This window comes from Neocloeon triangulifer, unplaced genomic scaffold, assembly GCF_031216515.1.
Source record: "Neocloeon triangulifer isolate White Clay Creek 2 clone unplaced genomic scaffold, ASM3121651v1 ptg000012l, whole genome shotgun sequence".
Taxonomy (NCBI): Eukaryota; Metazoa; Arthropoda; class Insecta; order Ephemeroptera; family Baetidae; genus Neocloeon; species Neocloeon triangulifer.
The window spans coordinates 10,028,563-10,056,187 of NW_026775554.1; the positions used below are offsets into that span (position 1 = coordinate 10,028,563).

At 35.9% G+C, this 27,625-nt stretch overlaps 1 protein-coding gene across 1 annotated transcript; it reads right to left on the reverse strand.

Moving 5' to 3' along the window:
• Positions 1–1,181: 1,181 nt before the first annotated feature.
• Positions 1,182–26,650, reverse strand: LOC132197084 (protein Wnt-2). The gene is made up of 5 exons (XM_059620137.1): positions 26,333–26,650; positions 16,079–16,308; positions 6,373–6,680; positions 2,159–2,597; positions 1,182–1,683 (listed from the first exon to the last, which is right to left on the reverse strand). The coding sequence occupies exons 1-5, from the start codon at positions 26,464–26,466 to the stop codon at positions 1,532–1,534; spliced, it is 1,263 nt and encodes a 420-aa protein (XP_059476120.1). The 5' UTR covers positions 26,467–26,650; the 3' UTR covers positions 1,182–1,531.
• Between the last annotated feature and the right edge of the window lie 975 nt (positions 26,651–27,625).

A 27,625-nucleotide genomic window follows, 5' to 3' on the forward strand; every position in this document is an offset into this window, starting at 1 on the left:
TACTAATGAATGAGTTTCTGTTTCTATTAAAAAAAGTAAATTCTGCATCTTTTGGATTTTAAAATAATGTGTTCTATTATGGATTATCAAAATTATTTTCCATTGATTTTTTTTTTTTTTTTTTTTGAAAATAATTATAAATATGGATATGAATGCGTCAAAATTGGCATTATATATGTATATGAAATTTGTTGAGCCGTGCCAGTTTCTATCTCTAATTGGAAATCGATCTTTCAAGGCCCTCTTTTGGGATTGCAAAATAAAAACATTTTAGAACTTAAATTTTAGGCATGAAGAAAATCAGTTAATAATATTGGACGATGTCCTCCTTCCTTCTCTTTTCTACTAAAGTTTCTTAAGTTTCCGTAATTTTTGTGTAGCGAAATGTTTCAGATATGCAACCTGCGTGGCTTTAAAATTCGCCTTGTTGCATAACTTTAGAGTTCTCTTGTCATTTGCTTTTTGCTCGATTTACTCATTTCATTTTCAGCTTTGCATATTTTTTATAGCGTATAAGAATATTTATTTTTTTAAGTCCCCCAAAAAATAATCAATGTATAATTTATTTATTAATAAATAACTAAAAATAAAATTTTCTATAAATTTCAGATTAATTTTAATTTTCTTAATGGGAAAAAAACAAAAAGGTTTTTTTTTCCAAAAACATTTTTTTGTAAGAATACAATTGGTTTTGTCCGTTTATATTTATGAAGTTGTGAACACGCTCCAGCATGTTTATGGTTTGCTCTTCACAATTTTTCCATCAAGCTCGAATGTGCCTTTTGTCAGAGCAATTTGATTCTTTTGGACGCGACGAGGGAAAAATCTCCACACGCCGCGGAAAGAAAAAGAGGGGATGCTGCTTTGGATGATTCTTTGCGTCGAGAAATAATAAAGGAGCGTTGCGCCGCGGTCTGTCATCGGCCGGCTTTTGTGGCTTCAATATAACAATGTGTCTTATTATTGTATCTCTCTATTCAACCTCGGCTCAACAGCGTGTGTGCAACCGCCGCAAAAGTGAGAAGGGTTGTTTGATGCCAAATAAAGACGTGTTATTTTTCACAAGGGCTGTTTGTAACACTACCTGTGTAAAGAGCCAGATCGCATTCCCTGGTTTGTGCGCTGACATGAATTCTCCTTTTCAAAGCGGGATTAAGAGCATCAAAACATCCGTTTTAGAATTGGCTGAATTTTGTTTATTTAGGCGCAAGTTAGGCGATTTAATAAAGAAGCAAATTTAACGACTGCATATTAGATTTTTTTAGCAAATAGAGGGTTCTGGAATCTTCCTGTTTGGTTTAATCAAAAAATAAACAGAAAACATTCGTTGATTCACAATTACAAGCTTTTTAAATCATCCACTATTTCAAACATTGAAAAGACTGATTTGAACGTTGGTAAATAAAATGAAGTATAAATATTATAATTATATTAAATACATAAAATTTAGGTGAGTTGATTATTGGCACAGACACAATACAAGTTCACAATTCGAAGTTCACTTCTTCTTCTTCTTCTTACAGTTGAAAATTCACTTGCACGTGTACTCTTCAGTCCGCTCAGAGCATTTGGCGCATTCAACGTAGCAGCACCAGTGGAATTTGCATCGGCACTGCCAGTGGCGAGTATACTGGTGTGTGTTGTAGCCCCTGCCGCAGCACAGCACCTCACATCCTTCAGTCCCTAAACACGCAAGTTTTAATTATTCATAAAAATAAATCAGTATTTTTTTTATGTTAAAAAGAAAAATAAAATTTTCTTAAAATTAAAAATAATTTTTCATCATTTAAAAAATATATTTATTTATATATTTGCAATATTTATTAAAAATTATAGTCAGAAGTTTCATAAATTTCAAATAAGCCGATCAAAAAGGTTTGTTTAGCAGCATAATTTATTAAAAGATTATTTTTTTTAAAAAGAATAAATTTTTGTTCATACTTAAAAAAGGAAATTACGCTAATAAAAAAATTACAATAAAAATTTAAAACTTATTTTTAATTCATTTTTATGTTTATGAACTTCAACCTTTTTATTAATTTATTTCTATGCTCAAACCTAGATGAAATTTGATTTTTGCATTAAATAATTACATTATTTTTTTCACTCCAATGATATGAAATTTTGTTTAGTTTAACGACAATTATAGTATAACAACCTGTGGAAGATCGGTTGCACGTGCGTCCAGTAGTGCCGAGGGAACCCCTGGCAAGGTCCCTCTCACAGTAATTGGGTGACTGGTGGAGGAACACGAGTTCGGCCCTTTTGGGTCTGCGCTGCACCGGCGGCGACCGCCTGATGGTGCCTTGTCTGCGCGGCCACGCCTCCCCGGTGGGCCTCCGAAGGGCCAGGTACGCCGCCCTAGGGTAGCCCTGGTGGTGGTGGAGCCCTGATGGCTCCGAGGAAACGCTGTTGGGCCCAGAGCGCTTGCCCGGACTCGAAGAGATGGCGTGCACGGTGCGCGCCTTAATGTATTTCTTCATCAGGTAGTCGCCTATCCTGCGGAACGGCGGTAGCGTCTTCCAGCACGTCTTAAGGGTACAGCTGCCCGACACGCCGTGGCACTTGCACTCGGTCAGCAAATTAACTTTAACCGCCTGTAACAAAAAAAAAATTGTTTTACCTTAAAATTTCTCCATTCCAATTCAAAAGAGGAAACATTAAAAAAGAATAAATTATTTTTCTTAATTTAGTCAAGCCAAGGGATACAAAAATAAAATTAATGAAATGCGTCATGTTAATTAATTAAGTTATTAAATTTAAATATCTGCGGGTATGCAAATTGATGCAAAATATAAACAGCGCAAATATGGACTAACTTAAAATTTATTTATTCTGTAAATTGATTATGCATTTAATTTGAAGTGATGTTCTTACTATTGAAAAATTAATCCAAATTGAAAAATATTTGGAGCAGTTGTATGCGTGCAAGGGCGTGTGATCTGCAAAGTTTTGATAGAAAATAAAAAACAATAACACAAGAAAACGTGAATTAACATAACAAGTTTGGCCGACAGTGAGTTTTATTATGACATTTAAGTAGAACGCACGTCGCGCGCGGTAGTTCCTTCAAAGAGTTGCGCTTGCGGTTTTCTTTTCCGAGAAAATCGTCTTCATAAATATTATGATTAAGAGTGTAGCTTTTGGTGAAAAGCAAGAATGCCGTGCTAACGTGCTGCGGCAATTCATTTATTACTTCTCAAGATTCACAGTGTCTTGCGTACAGTTTATTCGCATGAATTGATAATCAGGGACCGAGTACTATGGACAAAGTGGACAAGACCTGGTAGTTTCTAAAATTATTATATTTTTTTAATATATGAACATTTTATATGCATTTTAATTTTTCCAAATTATCTTTCAACGTTGCTATTTTAATTATTTCGAAATTGACATGTACAAAAATTTAGGCTTCAATTAATTTTATAGAGAAATTATTCAAAATTAATCTAAATAATGCATTTAAAAAAAACAATGTGACAAAAGTTTGAAGACAACAAGCAATTTTTGACAAATTATTTTTTATTCAAAAACAAAACAGCTCTACCAGTTTCGGTATCGGTCTGCGACCACTTTCATTGCGCAAAATGAAAATACAAAATTTTTTCAACGAGGACAAAGCCCCGTTTTCTTCACTTCCATTATCGTCTCCTCCTGTGTCAACTTCATCAAACTAAAGTTTTTTTAAATTTTAATATTATACACTTCATATCAGTGAATTAAAAAATGAAAAATCTTCAGGAAGCTACTTTCTTTTAATTTCAAAAAATTTAATGGTTCAAGACTCGCGTCGCCTTTCATTAAATTAAAAAAGCTGCTCGCATCTCATATATGCCTTGAGGAGCTAAATTATTGCTCTCTTAGTTCTGTGTCCTACTCTTGCTTGCATACATTAGCCGAGGATCCGAGTCACGCGTAAAATATTCACCCCCTTGAGCTATTTGCGTTCAATTATGGCACGACAATTTGATTAAATTATGTTTCGGTCGGGCGGTGCGATTTATTTATTTTTTTCCGCCGCCTCTGCGATATTTATTACAAGCTCACCGCGGTAGCAATTTAATGGAAATGTGAGCTGATTGTAGTCGAAATAAATATTTATGTCCTCAACTGGACTTGCTGATGGCAGCCGCACGCCTTTGCACTTCTCGCAGCCTAATCTGTTCAAGCCCTGGAGCAACGAGTGCACGGAAAAGGATCGCGCGCCCAAGAGGTTCCCAAAGTGCCACACGTGTGTGCTCCAAATGATGAATTAAAATGCATTTTGAAATCTCAGGCCAATTAGAAATCAATTATGGTGTGGAACAACACAAATCTGTGGGCGGAAAACATGAGCTCCTCTCCTGGAACTTTCCAGATCTACCATTAATATTATTTTGGAGACCTTTTAATAATTATTACTATCTAGAATCATCTGGAACGCTAAAAATACTCTTTTTTTAAGAAAATTGAACCTCTAAAAACATTTAACAAAATATCAAATTATTTATTTATTTAAATAATATTAGAGTACCTGCACTTTTAATATATAATGTAAATCTTCTGCCTTCTATATTCTAATTTTGTATAGCTCATATAAATAATAAACCCCTACAGCTTTTACAATGAGAAAGTTAAGAATAAAAATGTTATAAATTTTCTTTAACTATTGGAGTTTAAAAAAACATAAATAATTTTTAAATGTTGCGAAGTGTCTAAAGTAAAATATAACATTGCAGTTTTGTTTTGTATTAATACATTTTTTCTCATTGGTGGGAGATGAGAGCACAAAACCGATGAAAATAATATTCAGATGATCAAAATAATTCATTTACGGATACAATCACACCTAGAAATAATACAGATTTATCTCAATTTCCTTGTTTACCGCAATGCATATGACAATTAAAAGCCAAACTTTGCCTAGAAGATTGAAAATTTAAGCCAAGACAATTTTCATGCACGAAAATTTTCTCACCACGTAAACCTTCAGGAATGCAGACACTTTTTGTTATTTTATTTATGTTGTATTAAACCTTTCTCCAGGTTGACATAATGCGAAAATATTGAATATGATTCACGATTCACTTGGCAGATCGCGATTCCACGCGGGCAGGTAAAAGGAGTGCCTCGCAATAAAATGCAAAAGCAAAAATGAATAATTCCGCGTGCAATTTGCTGGATATAACAGGTGCAAGCGAGGTGTGAGCGCGCGGTATGCGTGTTTCCTTTCAAATTTTAAGATAAATTACAAGACATGAATCGCGAATTAATGCGGCTGCAGTTGCTGTTGGGCGAGTGCAAAACCAACACGCCGCCTCCTCAAGCGCATAAATATTTCAATCATACTCGTAAAATATGTAGCGGCAGACATTATAGGGTCGCTCACTTTCAAAACTCGCGGTCGAATGGCGGCATAAATCATAAATTAGAGTCTTGTGTACTGTAATCACTCGTCGGCATAAAGAGATGATCATTTTTCCGTGACGAGTCCTTTTATGGCCGCGCCAACTTTATCAAACAACAAATGAGCGCCGAGGAAAATTCTACGAAGAGAACCCTTTCGCCCTCTTTTATTCCGGCGGCAGAGCCCACGCTCAAACGAACACAGAGATACGAACAATGCTTTCTGGCCGTAATTGAAAGTCATTTTGGGAGGCTTAATTGATTTAGCCGAGCAGCTGCATCCATCATTTTCTTGATTGAGATGTTACTCCTAAAAAATGAGAAATTGGAAAGCTTCCTTTGTTATTATACGCAGGAAAGGAGGAAAACTCGTAAATTATTCTACTATGAATTATTACTTAAAAAACACAGATCCCACAAGCAAAGGTAGGAAAAATCTTGAGATACATCAAGAATAAGTCGTGAATCAAAACCAAATATATAAATTGTTAAAATAAAAGGAAATAATTAGAAAGAAATGAGAAGCATGTAACCAGTAAAACTTTCTCATTTGGGGTTGCACGAATTTTTATCCAGCAGGTTTTCTTATAATGCATTTTCATTGTTCATATTGCTTAAGCAGCGTTCTGATTGCTGTAATAAAAATCTTTTATTGGTCAAAAAATTATGTATTTCATTCCTGAAACAGATGAAATATTATTCATTCAAGAACTGATTTAATTGAAATGAAAATTTAGTTTTAATCAATCAATGCATATTCGTCTTTTTGCTGCAAATCAAAACTAAATATTTCTTTCATATGTTCAAAAATTAAATTAATTCCTTGGTTTAAAGATCACATTTCAAAAGGCTTAGTCCTTTTTCCTCAAGTTGGTTTGATTTAATAATGCAACCTGCTTGACACAAGTGTAGGCATCATTGCATAAATTCTTAAACGAATTGAAGACGAGACAAAGAGGAGCAATCTGCAATCAACAATTTAATCACCTTTCGGCCAGCCTTATTGTTGTGTAGGTTCATGAGGGTCCTTTCGTCACCCTCGAGCTCTCGCGCGTCGACGAACTTGCGCGCAAAACGCACACCGTAGCCAACGTCGGCGCTGCAGCCGCCCCATTTCCAGCCTGCGGGCGACGTCACGTCCTCCACTGACATGGGAGTCCCAGAGGCCACCATGCCGGCCCTCAGGGACGGGGCGCACCCGCACGACGAAATGTTGCCCCTACTGCACGCCTGGGTCACCGCGTAGGTCACGCCGGCACTCGCGATTGCGTATGTGAACGCCGCCTCTCTGCTTCCTGCGAACAAAAATAAATAAAATAGTAAAATAGAAACAATTTATCTCACAAAAAATAGCATAGATTAACTTTTGCAGCTGAAAAATTTTAAATTAAAGAATCTTTTGAATTTTTTAATGTTTTCAAAAATTGATTGATATTATGTATGTTGAATGCTACACAAAAATCTTGTTATATTCTCAATATTGTTGCAAATTAGCAAAAGGTTTGTGAAGAAATCATGTGATATTTTCATTTTTTTCTCTATTTGGCGATATTTTGTAAAGATTTTCCTTTTTAGAGCTTTCTTGAACTTAATTTATCTATTTTCCAAAGTAGAATAGTAATAATTGTAATTCTCTGCCAACATTAATTAATTTATTTGATAATGTGTTTGTTTGACACGTTTGCAACCAACTAAATTAAATATTTTTAGAACCGTAGTGTAATAAAAATAAAGATACATAAAAATAAAAAATAAATTCTTTGAAGCAGACCATTTGAAGCAATGAAAAATGCCTTCTCGGAATGTGGGCGCAAATGGGTGACAAATAGGTGAATGGTGGTGTGTATTATAATGCATGGCGAAACTCGTCTCTCTCGTTTTTTACTCTCTCGCCGCGGCTCGAGAGCCCGGCGGAATTATCTTATGAGCGGCTACAAGTATGGAAACTAGAATTATTTGTCAACATTTGCGCGGCGCGAGAGCGCGCGCGTTTTGCAACAAATCGCGTTTACATGTTTGCACTAAGAGGCGTTTTTATCTTAATTTCGCGTCGCACACTTCTTGCCGCTTTGAATTCAGGGCTGATGTGTTAATGTCAACATATTTGCCGACGTGAGGTGATAATGCATTTGAACAATCCAAGATTAAACAGAGTGACGATGTCCATAAAACTGTCCTCCTTTAAAGGAAATGCGTCTTTGATTTAATAACAAGGAAATAAAAATTAAATTCTTCATTTGTATACATAGAAAGTTTAAACGATATAAAAGATTATCATGAACAAAACATAATTATATTTTTGCTGGAAAAAGATTTTTTATGAAATTTGTACCAAATTTATATTAATAATATCTGTATTTATCAAAATTAATAATATCTTTAGTACTAACAACTAAAATGAGCTGATCATTTTCTGATACAAGTTAAGTATAGTTATTTTGCTTAATCATTTTTTGTGTGAATTCTAAACTGATGAATAAATATTTATCACTATTTAAAAATATTGTCAATAAATAAAAAAAAGTATTATTCACAAATTGAATAATAAAAGTCTTTGTTACTTTCTTTTTAAATTCAATTTTTTTCAGGTATTTACTACCAAATCAGAAAAACCAAGTATTTTGCAAACCATGCGATATAATAAGGTAATTTTTAATCAAATATGAAAAGCAAGAACTTGCGGCGTTGTCGTGACTTGAAACTATTCCGTAGGGAAATTCGTGCGAGAGGAGGCACTTGAGGAGCGAGGCGAAGTTTCCAAAACCGAGAAAAGCTGGGAGTGCGAGCGCCGGTGAGCAAAGTGAGATAATTGCAGCATAAATTTCTGCCGCCCGCTCACCCACGCTCTGCTTAAGCGGCCGCTACCTACAACATTTAATATTGTACAAAGACGTTAATTAACATCTCATAGCGCGTGATCGGCGGCCGAGATAATAATAATGGGCGTCCCGTGGCCCCAAGTGCATGCATGAAAACTTGAGAAGCACAATATTGTCGCTGGCCGTCGCGCCCACACCTGCGCAACCAAGGCGTGACCACTGCGACCCTTGACCCTCGGCTAGTCTTTCTCTCTCTCTTTGGGTGCAAGTGAAATGATCACCCAGTGTACATAAATATTTATTTTCACGCAGAACCGATTGATTAAGCGAATCCTGTCCTTGTTTAATTCAACCTGGCACATTAATGAATACGCAGTTTTTGTTTATTTTTTGTTTCATTTAACCGTGGGAATCTGCACCGACAATCTTTGTTACTTGATATCTCTCTGGCCATTAATAAAAATTTCAATCCAATGCGGGGAGATAGCGTTCAATTGAGAAAGATTTTTTTCCTGAATGGATCTTTTCAGGTCATTATTTCTTTTAATTAAAGAACAGAGCAGCCCCCACACTATTGTAAGAAGAGTTTTTCCCTCCGTTGGGCAACCTTGGTGATACAATCACCCTTGCTTGGACCCTTGCCTTTTTCGTCCAAGTTTTACTCTAAATATAAAACGGGTTTTCCAGCAATGGATTTTTAGTGATGTTTTTGCTTATAATTGTGTATTATTTTTAAACCTTTCAACGCAAAATGCCGATCACAGTGTAATTTCTCTACTACATTTCATGTTCTCTGAGTCTTGTTACTATTTTTTTTTTGCACTGAAATATTTTACCTACATTAATTGCAGATTATATTTCAAACACTTGTTCTGAACACAAAATACCAAATAAGAACAAAAATTGAAGGATGCATTTTTAACAAAAAATTTATAAGAATATTAAATTTTTATCTGAATTTCATGTTCACTGACTTTTGTTACTGTTCTGTTTTCTAATTGAATTAAAAATATCTATGATTTATTAAATTATTTAACCAATTTCAAGTTATTTTCATTGATCTGGGGAATTCTAGGAAAACATTTTTAATGAATTCGCATAATTTTTGCAGGTCGTTAAATATCGAGTTCGACTTTCAAGAGGCGAGGACGAGGTGTAAATCTTTTTATGTAACTGATTCGCGCGTGCAAAAGTCCATAAATAACACAGCTTGATTCCTCGAAATGCAGTATAAATTTTTCTCAATTTGCAGGCCGGTACAACACCGCAGCACGAGGACACTCAATTCTCTCTTTCTCTCCACCAATATGCACACCTCGGCACATTAAATCACTGTTAACAAGCAAACAAGCGTACACTCCCAGAGACGCACTTGGAAATGTATTAATTTCTCCTTTATGCACTTCTTACAACACATGCTTTTCCCCGAAGAATGCCTCCCCGCGTGTCCAAATGACTAAATAATAATATGCAGTAACAAGTGCTGGCACACGAGACGACGATAAAAACACCCAAGCAATAAAGTTACATGAATGAGAAAATAAAGCAGGCACTACTTTTTTTAAAGAACTTCAGCGTGTGCTTGTGCGCTTAAATAAAATAAGCAGTTCACTCCGGTGCATATATTTTATCATTCTGTCTCGTGTAATAAAGAAGTCTGCTTGGAATTAATGAATGGGCGCGTTGTTTAAAGGCCATTCTTTGCCGCGCACAATGTGTCGAATTATGATTTCTCGCCGCTCATTACATGCACGAGAAACAAGCAATTTCATAAATTTCACATGAATTTCCAGTTCGACTTCAAGTGCTTTGTCACTGCATAAATGCAGCATAAATTTCTTGCAGAATGGCATCAACGAGGGGGAACTGTAATATTGTCTTGTTCAACGTCGTTCTCAATTTTTACTCTTTTAACTTTTCCAATATATGCTTATACAAGCTGCAGGACTGAATAAACTCATTTTTCCTTTGACATTTGTACAGTAAATTAAAATGAAAGATAAGTAAGTTAAATTTTTAAATTTAATCTAAATTTATTCCTAAATAAATCAAAAATTATTTCCAAACAATAAAAATACGGAAAAGTTAAAGATTAACTTTCAATAAACCAAGTTCTGCTTTCTGCATTATGGTTTCAAAAGAGCAGTAATAATGAATTAAAATTATCCAACAGTTGTTATGCACTTACTTTAAACAAACATTCTAACATGTTCTTACGTCAGTTGCGTGATTTTTTCCACCAAATTTCTTTTTTTATCTTCATATCTTTTTGGCGATAAAATAATATTCACAATCTTATTATTTTTTACTTTTTTCTCAGCACGACAATTCATAATGCAACAGTACAGGGTTATCGTGTATCTGATTGTAAGCACAGAATCCACCCACTTAACGAGATTCCCTCTTTTCTCAACGGCAATGCTCTTTAAATTTGTTTTTGCTAACTTTTAAACAATATCGTTCCAGACAAATTGCTCGCGCAGCTGCAGCCACTGCGGATTTTTGCCATAGTATTTCCATGGCCCCCTTTACGACACGGCATTTGGGCGGTGAATTGATGAGGACAATCAAAGCTCAGCGAGGGGTTTTTGCTACGCCGAGATTTATCTCTCGGCAGCAATGAAGACGTGAGCTGCTCTTTCATGTTGACACCTGCGGGCTGCGTTACAGATTGCGTCCATTTTTCATCTGCCCTTTGGTAAATCGGACCATTTCGAAAGAGAAACCAACTCGATTATTAAAATGAACTGGCTCCTCTCGCTCTATAGAGGAAAAAATGTTCCACCAGTCATCCTGCGCGAGAGGTAAGTGTGCGTGGGAGCCGCTTGAATCTTCAATTTCTAACGGGGGAATCGGCAAGTTTGTAAATTATAAATTTATCTAATGGCCCCGTGTTCTCCTCTTGATGAGTCGAGCTTTCATTTTTAAGCAGAGGCGCAGAGACAAGAAAATGCTGAAACATTTTTTTTAGTTTATATTATTTTATAATTAATTTATGTTGCTTTTGCTGAATGGACTATACATATGAAATTCCATTCCACTGCTATATGCTTATTTTTCTTGTACTTAAAACTAAAACGTGGTTAAATTAAATTATAATATTTTTTATTTTGTAGTTATTTGTATCCATAATTAGAAACAATGATGAATTTTTCATCATCCAGAAGACAAATATTTAAAATATTCAAAAGAATTTCTTGAAACTTTTTAACGTTTCGGGAAATTTGCTCGCAAAAGCCACACTGGAGAGCAGAAAAATATGCGTCCAGCACATATTTTATGAATATTCACCCAGTTAATATGCTTTTAGTAGGGAAGTTAATTTTTGCTCGCAGTAAAAACTGCATTAATTTATCAATTTTGGCGAAAACTACTTGGCACAGTGTTAATTGATACACTCACGCCGCACATGAAATATTTATGAGGTTTTTCTGCCCAAAATGATACGTATAATAGGTGCAATTAAAACAGCTTTCCGGCCGAAAAATAAATTAGCGTGCCCTTGTACAGTTAATAATAATGGTCCTTAACCGATTCGACGCTGCACGCAAGCGGTCCCGATCGAATATAATAATGAGTTATAATAAGAACAGGAATTCCTTTTCCACATATATTCACTTTGTGCAGAGCCAGCAGGAGTCTGCAGATAACAACATTGATCTGTCTTGTAATTGAAATCGTGGCTTGATAAATCGATGTTAAGACTGTACATTGTTTAGCATGCTGCTTTTGTATTGATGCTGCTCTCGGCAACGAGAGGAAGGAACGAGCGAGACCCTCTGACATGGGTCTGCGAGCGCGTTATTCGATCTCTATAAATGTCATACATATTATTTAATAACAGGGCACTTTCAAAGGATTTCATCTCGCATATATAAAAGGTAATATAACAAAACGCGCGCTCGGTATATTAAAAATTCTTAACCATAAAAAGCTTTTTCATTCATGTCCAGTTCACAAAGGGCACCCTTTCATTAGGGAAAAGTAATTTGTTGAATTTTATTCAAAGCATTTGAGTCCTCATAATTCATCGATATTTGCAAATTATTCCATTTTTGAAATTTTTTAATATCGCCAATATCGGTCAAGGGAGCAAAAACCTCAAATGGGGTGCGATAAACTTGACACATTTTTTTTCTTTCATTAAGCAGCTGATGTAACTGCATCTCCTGGGGTCAAATTACTCAGCAGAAGGCTCCGCAGCTAATAAAAGAGCTCGGACCATGTCCAGGTGAGAGAAGGGAGATGAGAAGAAGAGCGCAGGTAATAATGGAAACATCAAAGATGCGCGCTGCAGCAACGGGCCAGACAATAGGGCCAATAATGACCCTGCACGCATTGTAAAAAGTCTCTTTCACAATCGGAGCTAAAGAAGGTATACTCTAAAAAAAACACGCTACGAGTTAAAAAAAAATTGAAAGTGAAATATTTTGCAGCTCCATTTTTTGTGAAAAGACGAGGTTTGGTTCACCTAATTTACCATAAAAGCTTTTTGAGTTATTTATGTGTGCATCAGTGTGACACTCGGGAATCAAGATGGGGGATTTTTGAGTGAGCTACGACCGAAACTGCTGATTTCTAACTCTACATCGACTAATAGCATGCAGGAAAGTGATTAATTTATTGGATAACAGAAAAAGAATAATTGACAGCGCAACCAGTTTTAAATTAAATAAATTGCCTGCAGAGGTTGACTATTGACCATTTTAATTGACTCAAATAAATCACCGTGGTTGTCACTTTGCCTTGCTCTCGCTATTCTCGCAGCGGATAACTGAAATCTGCTCCCAAGTGCTTTACACGCTTTCAGAGAGATTCGCTCTGGGTGGGAAATGTTCAACAGCTTTTTCACAATACTGATATTTATTTCAATCTGAATTTTGACAAAAGTGTAGGCTGTACAAATTAAATTTTGCGCGCTTTTGCTTTTCTTTGCCGACGTAGAAAAAATTTCAGTGCGACGAATTTTACTAATGAGATTCGTCTCCCTTTTTCTCATATTGAATACATGTTTGTATTTTTTTATTTTCACTGAACATACTTTAGTTTAAACTCTGTGTTTTTGAATCAGTATGCAAATGTGGAAAAATAAAAACACCTTTCTGTCTCGCACTTGTTCTCATTTCGCCCGGCATGACTCAAGTCCCGGGTGCAAGCTTTTCAAGCCAAATTTTTAACAGCCCCCGCAGATTTCCGTGCTAAATTAACACAGGAGTGATTTTTTGCGAGGTGGCGCGGCAGATTCAGAGAGAGTCGACATGCAGGAAACGTTTTTGCAAATTATTTTCAAGTACGCCCAACGCTTGCCGCCGTGATCTCTTTCGCACTATCTCTCATCTTTCCCTGTTTATTTAAAAGTATTTTTTGCAGACCCTTATCGCATAAATGTGCTCTACAAGTTTCACTCGGCATAACATCTTCAGAAGTAATTTGAAATATATGCAAAAAAGGAGTGTTCTGTTGAATGTGAAAAGCTGTTTATTTTTATTTCAATTCGGCACCCCTTATTCAAATTTAAATATAAATTTAAATTCAGAATCTGAAGCAGATCTGAAGCAATTTATTAATTTTATCTTTCAACTCCAATCTCTTTAAATATAACCGCAAAATATAATTCTTCCACGACTAAATTAATTTTCTTGTTTGCAAAATTAGGGCCAATCAGCATAATTTACCACAATTAATTCTATCTCCACGCAATTGAACTTTTTTAAATTATCCATATTAAATTGTTTGTGTCATAAAAAGCATAGAAAATGCAAAATTTCTAGGTTTGCAGGAGTGACTTGTAAATTATTGCAGTGGAGGGGCAAGTGAAAGCGTGAAATCTTTGCCTTTGCAAAGTCCAAGCTCTGATTTTGTGCACTAAACATGGCGCGGCAAACAATAGCAAATACTGACGAAGGCGGTGCCTACAAAGCCGAAGACCCCCCGCCAGTCTTCATGTTAAGCAAACACAAATTTCATTACAGTCTCAGGTAGCACTTCTCAGACTTCTGAATCAGAAGCAAAAGCTAAAATGACATCGTTCTCGTTGTGAAATTGAGAGCACCTGTACCATGCCTATATTTTTTGCAAAGCGTAGGAAGATTAAACAGACATTTAAATTTGATTTACTACAAGATAGTTTCTCCAAAATATAAAAAAAAAAATTAAAAATGCTGCAAAATTGTTTTTATTAAATTTCAATAAAACTAAATATATATAAATATAAATTAGATAATTATAACAAAAAATGCTGATAGCTTTCTTCAAATAAAAATTTTTGATGATTGAAACTTATTTTCTGAATAATTATGGATGTCTCTTTGTAGCATGGCTAAAAATCATATTTTGTACTTTTTTTCAAGTTCTTGAGCCTTGCATGATAAAAGAATTCATCCTTGGGAGTGCAATTGATTTTTTTTTTTTTTTAAATCGACTTGACTGAAAATAATGAAAAGAGTCGAATCATTTTATTGCATGTACTGCAAGACGGCAATACGCAGATTTATTTTGCAGCATTGCATGAGTTATGTATCGAGCGGCCCATAACATTTGCAGATAGCGTGTAATAATCCAAAATACTGCTCTCCTCGCAACAAGGCTGATTGTGAGTTATTATTGCTTGCCGGCAAAACGTGTAATTCAGAATCAGCATGGGAATTGATGGCTTCCCTCGCAGTCTGAGGAGTGCACTTCCATCTGTTAGTTTAGTCTGCTGCAGAAATAAGCATATAATTTCTCAGAGTAGCAGCAAGTATACATAATGCGCGTGTTAATCCATTCAAACATCTGTATACACAACACATAGGATGGCGGCGCGCATATAGTGATTTACGCATCCTTCGCTCGGAAAAATTGTTCCTACACGCAATGAATCAGGCATTAACGTGGTGTATTACCTCGAGACAGGTGATTTATCATACGCAAAGCTCAATTTGGATATATCAGATGGGCTCTGGTGGGCAGAACACCTTGATAGTCCCGGGCGAGAACAAGCCATCGGACTCATTTATTCACATAAAAATATCTTCATTCGCCATATTATTATTTACTCAAGGCGTTGTAAATTTCAAACTCGCTACGAGCAGAGTGAAAAATAAATATAAAAACAACTTTTCCTCTCTCAAACTGATATTGCGGCTTGCCTGTGGCCGCGCGCGTTGAAATTGTTTCCAATTTTCGCAGCGGGGCGCCGTCAGCCAGACTTACTTTGGAATTTTCTGCAGGTCATTACTTATAAAAAAAAATCAAGGGGGGATTGTCTGTCGATTTAATGACAAGCTCCGCAGCTAATGATAATCCGCTTCTCTCTCAGCGCAAAACACAACGTAATTGCGAAGCCTAAACACAGGGTGGATTTCTTTATCGAGAGCCGCTTCTTTCAGCACTTGCTTTTGAAATGTATCATTAAAGTGCTTCAGACAGGCGCCTCCGAAAATTACATCATTTTAAAAAAAGAACACACGGCAGGAAAACTGCAAATTATCTAATACTGGTTGTTTTGTGGCAAGTCCTGTTTGACTAGAGATTAAGGCTGCATCTATTTTATTGGATAATAAAACAGGACCATTATTATACAGGTTATATCACAGGGAGATAGTGGAATAGGCTCGTGTTATGAAAAGAGGTCTTTTGCAAACAAGTGTGTTCTAAGAGCCCTTCCATGTTTTAATGAAAAGAGAGGATAAAATTTATCTCCAATCGTGATTTTCCTCCTTTGAATTGTCTGCCTTGATCTCACAAACTCCAATGGAAGAATTTTGGCTATTGCAAAAAAAAAGAAAACGGTTTTTTACTCGATTAACTTTTTCTAAATGGTTATTATTTTAACCGACCTCAACATTCAAAAGGGATTTTGAGCTACAAAAGTTATTCGGATATTAACTTACCAACGACCATGACGTGTCCAAAAACAGCGTCGCTGCTGATTGTGGAGCAATTCCACCTTTGATTTCGGAACTGGTACCGACACTCCAGTGTCCCGAGTCGGGCACCCTCACTGACGGCGGCGATCGCGTCCGGTGTGGTCCGGCACAAGTCTCTTTGCCTCGGAGTGAGGCCAGGAATGCGGGCGCAAATCACATGAGCACCCAGAGCAGCCACAACACTTGACACGACCCTGCAATTCATAAAAGAACCAACACCAAAATTAATATTTCTTTCTATATAGAAAATAAAATTTAAAAAACCTAAATTAAATTTTTCTGCAATTTAGAGACAGTAAATTTTTTCTTTTTTCTTGACATTCAATCTAATATTGTAAATTGTATTATGGTTTATTGTTAGGACCAACTGGAAATAAATATATAGTGATTTGCTGGATAGTGCGGCCGCGACTCTTGCGGTTGCTTTCTCTGACTTAGTTCCACGCGCGTGCTGGACTATCAAATTAAGGCATGCCCACGCACTGCGGCAAAATTGATATTGGCACCTAGCCGAAGCAAGGATAAAGGAAACGTATGTGTTGAGATTAAGACTTCACGCTGGAGATTTAGGAGGGTTCAGAGGCAGACAAGAATAAATAATTCAAGACGAGCACAGCAAAATACATTTTAAATTAATCAGTTTCAAAAGAAAGCGTCATAAATGCAAATAGGTTTTTCCACTTTTCCTTATAAATTATTTTATAGTTTTATTAATCACACAGAATTAATTTTACAAAAACCTGAAACAAATTATTTGATTGTTTCATGAATTTCATTTGTCTTGTAAAATTATCAACACATTTGAAACTGTTCTATACTCAGTTGAGCCGAGCCACTCTCAAGTTGGAAAAAACAAGATATACATATAACAAAGCAAGGGCGGTCGACAATAGAAACTTTGCTGGATTGATGAAGACGCGTTCCTCTTTGGGTCATCTTTAATATTTTATGGTCATGGAGAGGGGAAACCGCGCTGCGATTTTGAGTAAAAGGAGAGGGACATAAATTTCCAGGCGAAATGACTGGGACGGCATAAAAATATCTGAGAGAAGTAATTTTCTTTGTGTGCGGTCCGAGTTGCTTCCCGAATGCCAGCATGTTAAAAATTAATTTCATCTTCGAGGAGATGACTTTTTTACAAAGTCATTACCATATTCTTCGAGATTGCAGAGATTGTGGGGTGCTACTGCGTCTGTATTAGAGTTTTTCTCGAACCATCGAGCGCACATATATTGCCTGCCCATGCGTAAATTGTTCTAGTTTGGGTCCACGTGACGAGTGCAAAATTGAATTTTAATGTGTCTCGAGTGCGCGAGAGAGGACTCTTCTGCAGGATAACCTGTTTAGCAATGGTCCAAATATGAAACTTGTGCAGGGTTTATGGGCAGCCCAATTAGCAAGCACGACACCTTGCACGCTCATCTCTCAGCTCCGCCGACTGAAGAATAAAAATGAGACGCGTCGGGACTCTTTCCATGCAAATGAGATAAATTATTCGCAATAAAAAAGCCATTCCCCCATGCGCGCGGACTTTCAGATGTTATACACACAGGGCCAGTTTTAATATACGCGCGAATTGTGTGCGGGAGTACATTCGCGCAGACCTTCAAATTTATTTTACATTTTTTCCTTTTATAAAACGAGGAATGGCATTTCATTCACTTAAGCGCTTTCAATGGCCCCGCGAAAAGCAAAAAAGGCCAATAAATTAGGACGCGAGGTTTGCCTCCATTTTTGCTTTGGTCTGTGCGCGGCTGTGAGTGAAAACGTGGGGATCAAACTGCTTGTAAGTGCCCTTGTGCACTTGGCTTCCATTACCGCGTGCACATATTATATCAAGCGCGGGAGTACGAGACCATTAAATTGGAGCCTCGCAATTGGCCGGCGGCGATTTCTATAAAGGCAGCTGTGCGTTTTCGCGAACCAAGGGTTTGAACTTCAAACCGAGCTCAGACTAGGGTGCATTGCTTTCATATTTTTCTCTTGTGTCGACATATCAAAGAGGTGCACGGCCATATTTTTTCAATTTTTTTCGTTGTTCAAAGAACACTCGGGCATCGTAGTGCAGACATAGGGAGACGTCTGCAACCGCTCTTGGCAATCATGCAAAATAAATTATGAGAAGTTTCATAATACAAAATGCAGGTTTAAAAAATTATTAAATTATGATGTATTTTTTTTTTTTAAATTTCTTCCACTCTGGACTTAGATAGTATTCCTGACACTGTTTTTGTATTCCTGAAGTTGTTCTTGTTTTGGAAACTTTTAAGTTTTTCCAAAAGATAGATAGAAATTTCTATGTAATGATTGTTATTCTTACTAACTGACAATAAGCCCAAGATAATTGAAAAAATGTCAGAATTTCTCATCTAATCCCCATTTGATTGCTAAAATATATGTATAGCACCATTTATTTAATCATAAGTAAAAGTCTTTGGAGACTTCGTCTGCTTTTCATGCATCATGAATAAAATAAAATAAGAAAAATAAGCATTACTCTGGATTAATATAAGGGCATTATACCCAAAAAAAATTAATTTCACATTGTATCGATATCTTTGATCTTAGCATAATAAATATTTTATTATTTTTTTGATATTTCAAACAGAAGTTTTCAGTTAGGCACAGTCTTTGTGAGTTTTAAGCGCACGAAATTCCTTCTAAGCGATTTGAAAAGTAATATAATAAAACAAATCATTCTGTTTATAAATCCACCTCATCTTTATAGCAGCCCCGATGAATAAATCCTTTGCACTGTTAATTAAACAAAACGCATTTTATCAGTTTGAGCGTCGGTGTTTTATTGAGGCGTCTTAATAGTTTTATCATGTCAACAAAGCCGCAGCACAACACACACATAGCACGCGGCACGTCGCTCTTTTTCTGCTTTATCAAAGAGGCCTCTCTCGACAATCGTCGGTATAAATTTACTATAAACGTACATAAGTACGTTTCGTGTAAATTTATACCTCAATCGTTAGTACATAACGCGATCATGAGAGGCGAACACGAATTCTTACATTTGGACGAGCGACTCGAACCAGCATTAAAATCTCCTATCGGTGAGAATGAATGAGGAAACGAGGTCCTCCTTTTCTCTCTCTCTCAATAATAAATAATTCATCACACGCGGCCCTTTCCTTTGGAGCTTATCCCTCTTCTCAAAATGGGACGCAGAGGTGTTAAAATTATGAATATTTTTGTAATAAAAACACTCGCGCATCGAGAGTATCGTTTTCTCCATAGGCAACCTTTTTATGAGATAGTGTGTGCGTTCTCTCAGACGAAACTCTGTAGGTTGATTATTTTGTTGGGGAGAGAAAAAATTATTATATTTTTGGAGGAACCGGTTAAGTGGATTTGAATAATAAACATTTGATGAGGACAATTATTATTGGATTACCGCGCGCAGCGAGGGAGCGGTCGGCACATTATTACAATAATGACAGGCTTTCAAGGTATACGGCTGACATCGAGCGGGCAGTGCTTTTCGTGACAAAAAAGGTTACGCGCGCCCAAATAGCTGAAGACTCGGAAGTGCCAAGAGAGGTCACGCGATCTGAAAGTTAAAACGGCTGCCACTACAATGGACTTGCTTTTGGTCAAAATCAGGTTGGATATGAGATCTAATAATTTTTATAATAGCAGTCTTGTAAGTCGTTATTCTACAAGCTTTAAAATTGATGAAGCTGAAACTTTTGGATTCGGACACTTTTAACTTCACCATTTAATTTTATTTGAAGCAGATAATAAAAAAATCTATTTTTTAAAAGTTTTCACTTAAAAACGGTATGCCTTATTGCCCTCGAACATGCTGCAAATTTAAATTAGGCTGAACATATGACAAAAATAAAACAGGAATAAATTAATGAGAATTATACGAAACCTAGTCTCTGATTTTGCTTTCTTATTGGGCTGCAATAAGATTGAAACTTGATAGGAACAGTTGTGCAATGCAACCAGATACTTTTAATCCGATATAAAGCTCTCTTTGCCATCAATAAAAAGATTAAGGCTTCGCAAACAGCAGCACTTAATTGAAAAGCTACATAAAATAACAATGAGAGCCTGCATTATACAAAGAATATTTTATGAGACACGATAGTCTTCCCATTAGTGTTCGTCTCAGAGCTCTTCAATGCATTCGACAGTGTATATATATAGGAAATGGAGAAATGGGCAAATCCCTATATTTATTGCAGCTTTTAGTTTTGTGTAAAGACGGCGTAAGAAGTATGCCGCGGTTACTGATGCATTCATATAGCAATCTTAAAAACAAAACCTATAAACAAAGAAACAAAGAAATTTATTTTTTAAAACAAGTGTATCAATCTAAAGTATTTTAAATAGATAAGTTTTCTTTGAAATATATTTAGAAAACATTTGTTGTAGGCTTTCAAAATTAATGTAACATGGATGCCTTATAAGAAAATAAAGGAAAATAAAAAGCATCTTAGCATTTCGATGTTTAGGGAAATGAAAAACGAGGACTCTTTTGTCTACGAAGACCCGCGGAGAAGTTGTTTGGCCACATGTCAAAAATTTAATGTAACTTGTTTTCGCTGCCTCTGCTGGTGCTGATCGTGTAAAATCTGGCAAAACGGATTACACCTGGATTAAAGCCCACCACAAACACTCAAAATACATATCTGGCCAAAATAAAGGGAATGTAAAAATCACTACAGACACTTCCTCTCCATCAGCTTCAAGAGGGGCTTCGGTTTTTCTGCTACATGTGAGTTGCAAAACTCAGCTGGGTGAAAAAAAAATTCTTATTTATATCAGGTCGGCAGTAGCCCATTGACTACAATCGATCGCTTCTTGGTAAAAAAAGCTGATATTCTCTTTCTGAGGCTGTGTGTGTGCGCGCAGCAGCATTTATTTGCTCGGCAGAGAATGGGCCCATTTCAAGGTTAATTCATCTGCCTGCGAAGCGCTCTTCTGCTGCTCCAGCCATAAATAAATCTGTTTCAATTTAATTAAAGGAGCTCAGCGATTTTTTTGCCAGTGCTATGTACAAGCAGAAAATTCCTCGCACAGCGGCAGCCACTTTTCTTGCAGCAAACTTGGCAAAAGACAACTCGGTCTATCTTATTTTTTCGCCAAGGTTAAAAGTTTCCAAACAAAATCTTGCAGTGGCTAGAAATCACCAAAAGAATTGAATCCGTGTGTTTATTCTTTTTCCTATTCCTTATTGAGATGTCAGGCTGGCTGGAGTCAGGAATTTACTCCTGCCTTATTCTTTTCATTAGAGCATTTGGCCGAGTGATTTATAATACATTCGAAAAGTCCTAGCTGCGTGGTTGAATTGGTGCATTAACTCGCAGCATAATATATGACGGTGTTTATCTCGGCAAAGCTTTTAAATATTTTTAGCCTATATTTATCTTATGCACAGTCGCTTCTTTCGCAACAGTATAATCCATTATATGATTATGAGTTTCTTTGTACAAAAATAAAACGGCTCTGATTAATGAAACTGGCCTGAAAGTTATTAGGCTTTTAGCAAAGTGGGAGGCTAATTTTCTTCCCGCGAACAGATAAGCCACGAAAACTCTCTTAACCTAATCGTTGTGAGGGTTTGAATGAAGGAAACAATTAGTCGCCAATATCATTAAAGTTAAATTTAAAAAAAAGCATAATATATTCTTTGGATGAAATAAAGGGAAATTAAAAAAAAAGTATAACTTTTTAAATCTGAAAGGTGGGCATACTTGTGGCAGAATGATTAATCGACGTCAATTCCAAATGGCTGGTGAAACAATTATCTCAATTACACAGACGATCAGCAGATAAATTGACAGCACTTTCATTCAGCGCAGAGAGGACCCATCTCACCGAAACGTGTCTCCGAACGAAGAGGAGTTTCGTTCAGTCCACGGTGGTGGGCGCGATAAAAATCATCTCAATACAACATGGACCACTGCCAAATTGGGCTTTTAACGGTTCAATAACATACGACTATCTATACGCTCCTTCAGCCAGCGTTTTAAAAGCAATTTGTTGTTAATTATCATTTTTCACCCATATTGGTCCTCAAGCACGCGAGGCTGAGCGCAGAGTCTCAAGTTTCAATCGAGTTTTTATGCAATGCAAGGGACCTGAAATTTAAATTCCCGAAAGTCGAGAGTGTTGAAACGTGCCGTCATTAGCAAAAATCCGCCGATATGACGCTTGCGATATTATTAATTACCGGCCGAAGGCCCACACATCTCAAAAGCATACCTGGTCCGAGAAAAAAATTAATGAGCGATCACCACCAGCGAGCAGCCTGCTATTAATTATAACAGGATTGGAATTGACTTGTCTGATTTTGGTGTGGATAAAGTGCGCCGGCATAATCAATTTTCCAATTAGCGCGCACAGGCAAAAGGGCAGAAAATTGATATTATTAAGCCTATTTATCAAGCGGCCTGTAAAAACAGCAAAACTCGCTTTCGCTATATTATCGGAAAGCGGTGTCGAGAGGATGCAGTTTCAAAAAATTTACATACACACACAGGAAGAATATTCAGTGCCCCAACCGCATACCAGCCTAATTATTTTCAAAGTGAAGAGGCAGCTCCCATTTATCTTCAAAATAAACGGTACCAAATTAACATAAAACATTAAGTAAATTACTTTCTGAACCGGCAGCCTTTTTGGTCCCATGATGGATTGCTCATAGCTCAGCGCCTTTCAGAAACAATTTTTGGGCCATACAATTTCAATTAATTACAACGAACTAGCCAGCAGAGAAAAAGAGAAAATCAAGAGCATGGCTTTGTAACTTTTATGATTAAATATATATATACGCAAGAAATTTGTTGAAAATTTGTCCCAATGGATTTTGGGAAAACTCAAAGAATCTGAAACATATTGAACTTTTTCACAAGAAATAACTTTGAATCGAAAAGAAATTATTTATAAAAGACATGGGACAATTTTAGTATTTTTGACATGTTCAGAAATAATTAAATTTCATACTTGATTATTTTTTTAAACAAAATATTTTTTCCCACGTAGCTTAAATTCTAGTTTTAGCCCACTTTTTGTGCCGAGAACTGTAAAGCTAAGTTAAACAGCGTATATCTTATTCATTTTATCAAGACTCCCTCTTAATTGCGCCATCTGTTTGAATGGTCATTTGAATTTTATCGCAGAAATAGTATCAGTTTCCTCCCAAATGTTGTATGTTTCCTAAAAAAGGACAGTAAAAATGTTGCCGAATCTTTCTGTCAATTGCCTCACCCTATCCTGTGGTCGAATTTTTTATTTTCTAATAAAATGCTTCAAAACCGGTATTAAAAAACTTTAAAAGTAATTTTTTTATAATATCAATTAAAAAATGTATCTTTTTAATTTATAAATACTCCCGGTATTTCTTTTTCTAATGATTCTAGAATAATCTTAGCAAATTTGCAAGAAAATTAATTTTTTCTATTCACATTTAATTATAAACATCTGAAGTTTCTGTCTTTTAAACGTAAGAGACAACGTCAGAGAAACGCAAATACACATTTTGGAAGAGCAGAAATTTCCCTGCCATTCATCTCGTCGCGATTTATATTACAAACTGCTGTCGTCTGCACGCACATCGAATAGATTTAGGGGGAGCGTGGGAAGGGTTGTTTTTCGATATTGTAATGAGGCTGGGCTGAGAGTGTTTTCGTGTCTCGCTCAATCAGAATGGACCATTTTATCGACTGCACGATAGCTCCAAAGAGCCTGGAGCGAAAAAATACCATAATCACCGCGATGCTTCACCCATAAAAGTTTCAACGAACGGTAATGAACGTTCGCTCAGGTCGTAAAGAGAAGCGACCCTTTTGAACCCACCCTTAAGGTATATAAAAAAGAAGCCGTGTTTGCTCATCTCTTTCACCGCAGCCGCCGCCGCCAACCGTCCGCCAGCCGCTGAATTCATTAATGGTCAGCTGCAGATTGATTTATGAAAATTGGAAGTCCTATTTCACAACCAACACGGAGATATTATGCGATGAGGCGAGTTTTTTTTCAACTGCAACCCAGCCAATTTGTGAAAGGAATAATCAAATAATGCGATATATGTGATGTGTTTTTGTGGGAGCTCGGAATAAAATTATAACTACCAGCCTTTTTACAGTGCTTAAATATTACTTGTAAACTTGTTTAATTAAAATAATACCTTTTTTTATTTAAGTATTTCATTTAGTGTTTTTTTATTCAAATTTATATTTTTTTTTAAATAATAATTTTTAACAATGAATCAAATATGCATGAATTTGTTTTGATTGTGCATTTTTTTTCTTTGCACCGTTGCATTATTTTTAATTTATAAATTTTTTGTACTGTATTTTTTAAATATAATTCTATATATGAATCTTGGCTAAAGAAGAGTATGATTTTCCTGTACAATTTTATTTAGAGCTTAAAAAACCATTAGTACATAATGTGTCCCTTTTATATTTGATCCTTAACTTACAATAAGATTCACAAATCACTTTTGCTTTGTTTTTCTCCGCCAATAAAACACGCATAAAAATAAGTTAATTAAATTACTCCATAACCCGCTTTTATCAATTAATCTCTTTGGGTCGGCGATGAAGCAATCTCGGAACGAAACTTCTTTTTTACTCGAGAGGCGCGGACGTAATCTGCATGAAATATATTTTTGCAGTCTCCTCTCTCTCTCCGTCGGATTTATAACAGAGAGCGCAGACACGAAAGATCAAATCACATTTCGCCGGCGAATGTTTTATACTTTGTTTGCATCTCGAAACGCGATTCTCCTCAACATAAAATTTATTTATATTTTTTGCTCCAAAATTTATTATTTGCCCCTCGAGAGGAAACGTTTTTTCTCGGTAGCTCCCATTCCCAGGTATATAAAAATGCTGAAATAAATTCATATAGCTGCCTCAATAACTCACTCCGCATCTTTATATGCTGATCCTCCGCGGAAATTTTCCACACTTTTATGTAGATGGGACAAAACAGCTGATGGGCAAGTTTTTTCTCGCTCCGCGCACTGACGAGGAATAGTGTAAAGGCATTTTTCATTTGATAAAATCTCTCAACTCGAAAAGTCTTCAATGAGCGTCGCCGGCCTTCAGTTACAGTAAAAGCATTCTTTGTTTTGGAAAATGAAAAAACAAAGACGTTCGGTGATTTTGGCCGTAGTTTATTGCAGAAAGCACTCAAAAACGTTTTTCAGACTTGTCCGATTTTTTGGTAATTTGCAATGAATATTGAATTCCCAGATAAGAGTAATGAGGAGGAGTGACTAAAAGCATACTTAAGCCGCTCTGCGCCTTTTTCGGGTCGTATAACAAGCGATAATCGGCAACGGGAGATGTTTCCATACTTTGTATTAACCATCATATAGACTTCCAGAAAATAACGTGAATATATGAAAATGTTTGGCAACTCTTAATGAATATTCATTGCGCATTACGCATGATAATGCATTGCCTGAAAAGGTGTCCATTGCACGCGCCAGGCGCACCTCTTTGAAGATTTAAAACGCCATCAGACATTCTAATAAAAAATAAAAGAGGAAAAAATTGTATGACAACTAAAATTAAAATGCAGCATAAGATATTTGGAAACATCAACAGCAGCAATTTGTATCATAAATTCAGAGCGTCAACAATTTTAATTGATAAAAATGAAAACTTAAAGAGGCCATAATATGCAATTTCAATAAAAATTATTCATCCTAACGTAAGATATTCTCCATAACTTTGCTCAAAGATTGGCAACCATTGAGTTTTAAATTTTCAGAACAAAAACATCAACTATTGGAACTTTCAAATTTTCTTCAGAGCCATTACAAAACAACTAATGTTGATTAATTGGATAAAATATTGAATACATTTGAAATAAATGTATTTTACACTTACAATTAATAGAGGTTCCAAGCAGTACAACGCAAATGCCTTGGAAAAATAGCATTCATTTTCTAAGAAAACCTTCAAGTTTAAAAAAATTTATTCGAATAAGATTGTCACAAACTTATAACTTGCATCAATTCTATCATTTAAGCCAAAGCTCCAAACTTTCAAGATTTTGTTAAGAAATCAAAAGAGCAAGATAACCAAATTTACTAAAAACTAGCGAGCAAAAAATTATTTTGCATCTTTTTCATTCACGAAAAAATAGTATAAAAATTGCCAATGGGGACCAATAAGAGGTCAAATGCAGTTATAGGACTGATAATTATATACAATATATTTATGTAAGATTAAAAATAATAACCTGAGGTTTCCAACAGTCTGCAAAAGGGTGGCGGCGCACAGGACGCAGAGGACGCGGACTTGCCAACTGACGGCCGACGCTGGCCGCGGGAGGTGATTCGGTTTGTCGGGACCTTTGCGGGCCTCTAGCCACATAGTGCCTGCACACGCGGCCGGCCGCTTTGTAGCATCAGAAGAAGAAACCGCGGAGACGAGCACAAAGGTGTCATGTCACACACACATCATCGCACTTTTCGATACACGATCTCGCGCTTTTGATCCGCTCGGCTCCGCGCGCCGCGCACTTATGACCATCGAGAAAGAAAAAAGCAGTGCGCTCGGGTCCTTTACCAGAGATGCTGCTCTGCTGTGGCCTCTCGCAGCCGCCGGCCGCCGTCCCTGCGGAAAGCTCCAGGTAAAAGACCACGCCTCCTTGGGAGGGGTTTATAATTACCGAGTAGGTGGTGGCGTTGTAGAAAAATAATAGAGCACAAGCATTGACGTTAGGAGCAGTTTTTATTTTAAATGAGATTAATTGTAAAATGTAAATACATTAATATGACTAAAGAAATTATTTGCAACTTTATCATTCATACTGGAGAAAAAGGTGAAAATTCAAATTTATTTCTTACAATAAAACAAATAAAATTAGTTGAACTTCATTTTTTTACAGATAAATACAGTATAATGATATTGAGGCTATAAAAGACACATTTTTTATTATTATTTTATCTGATTGTTCTTAAGCTTTTTATATTTGATCATTTTGTTTGCACGTAAAGTTAAAAAAATAAATAGAAATATATTAATAATAAAAAAACAAGGTTCATTTTCATGAGCAAAAAAGCCATGAACAGGTCGAATTACAAAAGGTGTACGTTGAAACTCATTTCAAAGTAAAAACAAATTTGCAAAACTTGCACCGTTTTATAAAGCAAAAGAGGTTTATTATCAAACAAACCAAATTTGAATATTTTAATTTAAATATTCATTTTAAACCCGCATGTAATTTCATATAAAATTATACAATTTCAATGAAACTTAATTTATTTATCACTTCACATAATGTAAATTTTGTTTCTCTTTTATTATAATTATTCGGTATTTATTATTATTTTTTAAATAAAGTAAATTTGCCCAATGTAAAAAAAACTAACCGCAAAGAAAGATAACACAGTAAAAAGAAATATTTAAATTAATCAATTTTTTCATTAAATAAGAATTTTATAGTAATAACACATTTTTCTTATCCCGATAATGAGTTGTACGTATTTAATTGGCTTATAATATTATGAGAACTGGTTAGAAGAGGTTG